The sequence below is a fragment of the Callorhinus ursinus genome, unplaced genomic scaffold (genome assembly GCF_003265705.2).
Source record: "Callorhinus ursinus isolate GAN/ISIS: 27379988/994484 unplaced genomic scaffold, GSC_fseal_2.0 scaffold17, whole genome shotgun sequence".
NCBI lineage: Eukaryota > Metazoa > Chordata > Mammalia > Carnivora > Otariidae > Callorhinus > Callorhinus ursinus.
Genome location: NW_027397079.1, coordinates 14,735,653 through 14,739,450, shown reverse-complemented (window position 1 = coordinate 14,739,450; position 3,798 = coordinate 14,735,653). Strand labels below are relative to the sequence as shown.

The 3,798-nt window shown below is 48.4% G+C and overlaps 1 protein-coding gene across 2 annotated transcripts in view; it reads right to left on the bottom strand.

The window, feature by feature from the left end:
• Positions 1–1,695: 1,695 nt before the first annotated feature.
• WWC2 (WW and C2 domain containing 2) overlaps positions 1,696–3,798 on the bottom strand; it is a 198,998-nt gene continuing 196,895 nt past the window's right edge. For both annotated transcript variants that reach the window (XM_025886237.2, XM_073902287.1), the window contains 2 exons: positions 3,490–3,617; positions 1,696–1,915 (listed from right to left, as the gene is read on the bottom strand). In XM_025886237.2, coding sequence (XP_025742022.2) covers positions 1,849–1,915; positions 3,490–3,617 — 195 coding nt within the window. In that variant the 3' untranslated portion in view covers positions 1,696–1,848. The remainder of the gene's footprint in view (positions 1,916–3,489; positions 3,618–3,798) is intronic.

The following is a 3,798-nucleotide window of genomic DNA, read 5'->3' as shown; positions in this document are numbered from 1 at the left end:
AAATAAATGAAGAAAATAAAATCGTACGGCACAACTACACATAATTCTATAAACATTTTCACGGTCAAACTAAGAAGCTGCAAACAGCTGACCTTCACTTAGCTCTACATTAAATAAACCTCTTTCACATTTGACCTTGACAAGGATGAATGGTACTGTCTTTCTAGTTCTCCTTAGTCATCTGACAGAATGAACCGCGCGGCCCTGAAGGACTGTGTGCAGTCAATTCACAAGGCTGGGTTTTGTTCGAAGTCGTGTCACATCCGGCTATAGCTTCAGAGACATTTAGATATAAGTGGTGGGACAACTGAGGAAAAAATAATTAAAGTTCCAGGCTCAGAAACTGCTTAATTTGAATTTTGATGCTGATAAAATGAACTTTGCAAAATAGGGATAATTACTTTCAAGAAACTAAAAATTCTTGCTGGGGATTCTATCTTAGAAATAGAACCTAACCTTTTTTTTTTTTTTTTTTTTTTTTTAGGGGTTTTTTTTTTGAAGGTTTTTTTTTTTTTTTATAAAAAAAAAAAAAAAATGATTTCGTTACAGAAGATGGCTAACCGAAAATCGCCTCTTCCACTATAAGTGACTGAATGATAAGTAGGATTTAAATTGCATAAATACTCTTTATTTTAAAAACCTTTTTGCTGGCAGAGCTACGCGGCAGATTTCTTTCTTTTAGGCCGTGCCTGGCTGGGGACGGGGAGGACACTTGAGTCCGTTCCTCTCTCTTCATTGAGTTCGTCTAGAATTGTTTTCTGAGACAAATGCCTTGGCCCATACTTCAAATTGATAATCTCCCCAGGCACACCCTTCTCTTGGCCTCCTTACCACAGACCACAGAGGGGAAGCCCCTAAACGTGGGAGCTGCAAAATAATTTCTAGTGAATGTGAGAAATCTGTTTAATAAAGTTTTTAAAAAAATTTTTTTTGTGGCCACTTTGATCCAATCGAGATTCCTGTCTCCCCAAAGGAGTGCGCACGCGTTTCCCTCCACGAGGCTGGCGCTGTCTGTCCCCAGACGGCCGGCGGCCCCAGGCTCGTCCCGGGCACCACGCTCAGACCTCGGACAGAACCTCCCCGGGACCCGTCTGCAAGTTCCGGCCGTGCTCGCTGAGGGGCTGACTTGGGTGTGGTTAGGGTACCTGGCTTTCTCCTCTCTCCCCACCCCCTTAATGTGACAAATCACAAGGTCTCCACTATAGCCGGGAGCACTGCTCCTCCGTGCTCTGAGATTCTCACTCAGCATCTGGTTTTTAGACTAAAAGAAAAGGACAAAAAGGAACTTGTTTTAAGGAAGCAAGTGCTCCAACACAGGTCACAGGGTGAGCGCAGCATCTGTTGCGGGTGGACTCAGGGCTGGACTCACATTTGCCTTCAAACGCCAAGAGCCGCCCCCGGGTACAAAGATACCACGTTGGCCCGTTGCCATCCTCACAGTCTGCCCGTGAGACAAAGAAGGAAAAGCCAAGATCGCCGTCTGCTGAACCGAGTTATTTCTCAACAGTTGGTTCAACAGGACATACACCGGGTGCTGCCCCAATTCCATTTGTACAAAACACAGCCTCCTGGCAATTCGTATGTAGTGGACAGCATTTGTGTACCAGATTATTCCATTTGGGTTATCTGATTTTTTCTTTTTTTAAACATTCAAGAATTACATTCAAGGTACTTTACAAATTAACACGTTGAAAATCTGATGTGAAACAAAAGCTCTTTAAGAGTTTGACAGTTACGTTACAAAAAGAACCCCCCTCCCCAAAACCAAACCAAGCCAAACCAAAGTTCAGTCTTGTACCCTCCCCAAGAAGTGAACAGGTGACAGAATAATTTCTTTAGGGGGTGTAATCACACATCATCAGCTGGCAGGGACGGGATGCTTATCTTCGCTCTGGTGAAGTAGGCAATCTTCTCCCTAGAGGCAGGGGTGAGAAATAAACCGGCTTGAATATGATGTTGAAAATACTCTGTGCCCTTTAAAAAGAGTCCCAAGAACAGCGTAGTGTCTGCAAGCCTGCGCAGGAGGTCTTTTCCTCAGGCAGAACTCCATGAAATCAAGACCATCTTCCCCCTTTACGGGAGGATAGAAAGCATATAAAGGAGCATGGTAGCTCCGGCCTCTGGTTAATCTCCCCCTTCCTGGATTTCCAGCGTCAGACAGTTTTTAAACCCCCAGCGGGTCAGTTATGAGTGCTTCTAAATGAGGCAGGAGAGGATGCAAGAAGTCCGAAGTCCCAGGGAACTTCTCAGGGACCGTGTAGAAAAGTACATGGTACCAGGAAAATTTCCTTAAAATCGATACCATGCTCAGGGAAGGGACGCTTGCTGAGTGATCCCATGAGTCCCAGTGAAGGGGAAGGAAGGAACGTGCCTGTAGTAAAGGCAGATCTGTCCCCAATCCCGAAGCAGGGATAAGGAGAAACAACCCAAAAGGGAGACACTGAGAAATACCGGGCAGAACAGCTTTCAGAGGTTAGGAGAGTATTAAAAAAATAATAATAAGGTTTTAAGATTGTAGAGTTACCAAAGACAGGAGCAATATATTCACTTTTGTGCAAAATTCTTCACATCATACATAGTACCCCCATCCACACATATTTACTGAGGATGTGTTCTGTTACGCAGGGCACGCCGGTAGTGATAAAGAAGAATAGAGAAAAAAGAAAAGCACCAGCCTTCCTTTGAGAAACTAAGAGTCCATGTAGATGGTGGAGGAAGTGTGGGGTCAAGAAGCAAGTGCGGAGGTGGAAAAGCTCTAAACTAAGGAAAGGAGAGAGAAGAAAGGGAGAGGCCCAGAACTACGGGCCCTGGCACAAGAGTTCTCTTTGTGGTTTGCATCCTTACAGGGAAGGGGGCGAGCTCAAGACGTCACTGAAGGCCAGAAGGAGAACCCAACGGAGCACGTGCCGCTAGTGGGTTTCTTCGGCTCACGCCGGAGCTGTCACATCCCTGAATCAGTGGCCACTTTTGACTCCTGATTTTGAACTTCCCTTGACAAATCAGAGGACCAAGGAACACGGGGCCCCTGATTCCACGTCATACAAGCAGGCAGGGTGTGTGTGTGTGTGTGTGTGTGTGTGTGTGTGTGTGTGTCCAGTGCTGGGGGCAGACGGAGCACCCCGCTCTCCCATCCAGGCTGGTGGCAGCCGCAGGGCACCCCAGACGCCCCAAGCCCCCGGGGAGTATCCCCGACCCGGCATGGCGCGGGCGCCCAGGAGGGGCCCAAGGAACAACAAAAAGCCCAGAAGCCCTATGCCTTTCTGTGTTTTCTCAGTGAGATGCGCCATCCGCTTCTGGCACCCCAAGTTCCTGGGAGCCGGGCTTGACTCGGGTCAGGGCCGCTGCCGGGGGAGTCTGTAACCTCACGAAGGAGCAAACGAAGCTCACAAGGTAGGAGAGGATTTGGGGTCTCGTAGGCTAACGCGGACTTGCAGCATAACTCAGACGGCGCGGGGACAAGCCCAAAGTGTCGCGGGCGGGGCAGATTACCTGAAGGACTGCACCTGCCGAGGCACCTTGCGGCTCTGCTCCCGGAGCCGGCACACGTCCTTGGAGACCTGTCGCATCAGTTTCTCCGCATTCAAACCTTGCTTCTGCTCTTCTTTTGACTGTTCAGCCTGGCGAAGGAAATAAAAACCCCAAACCCCACAGAACACTAATTAGAAAGCTCTGGAGATGTGCTGTAAGGCTTGAGAGCCTGGGCCCTGAGCCCGGAGGCGGGGTGGGGGGAGGGGGGAAAGGAGCGTGCGCAGTGTGTGTGTGTGTGTGTGTGTGTGTGTGTGTGTGTGTGTGTGTGTG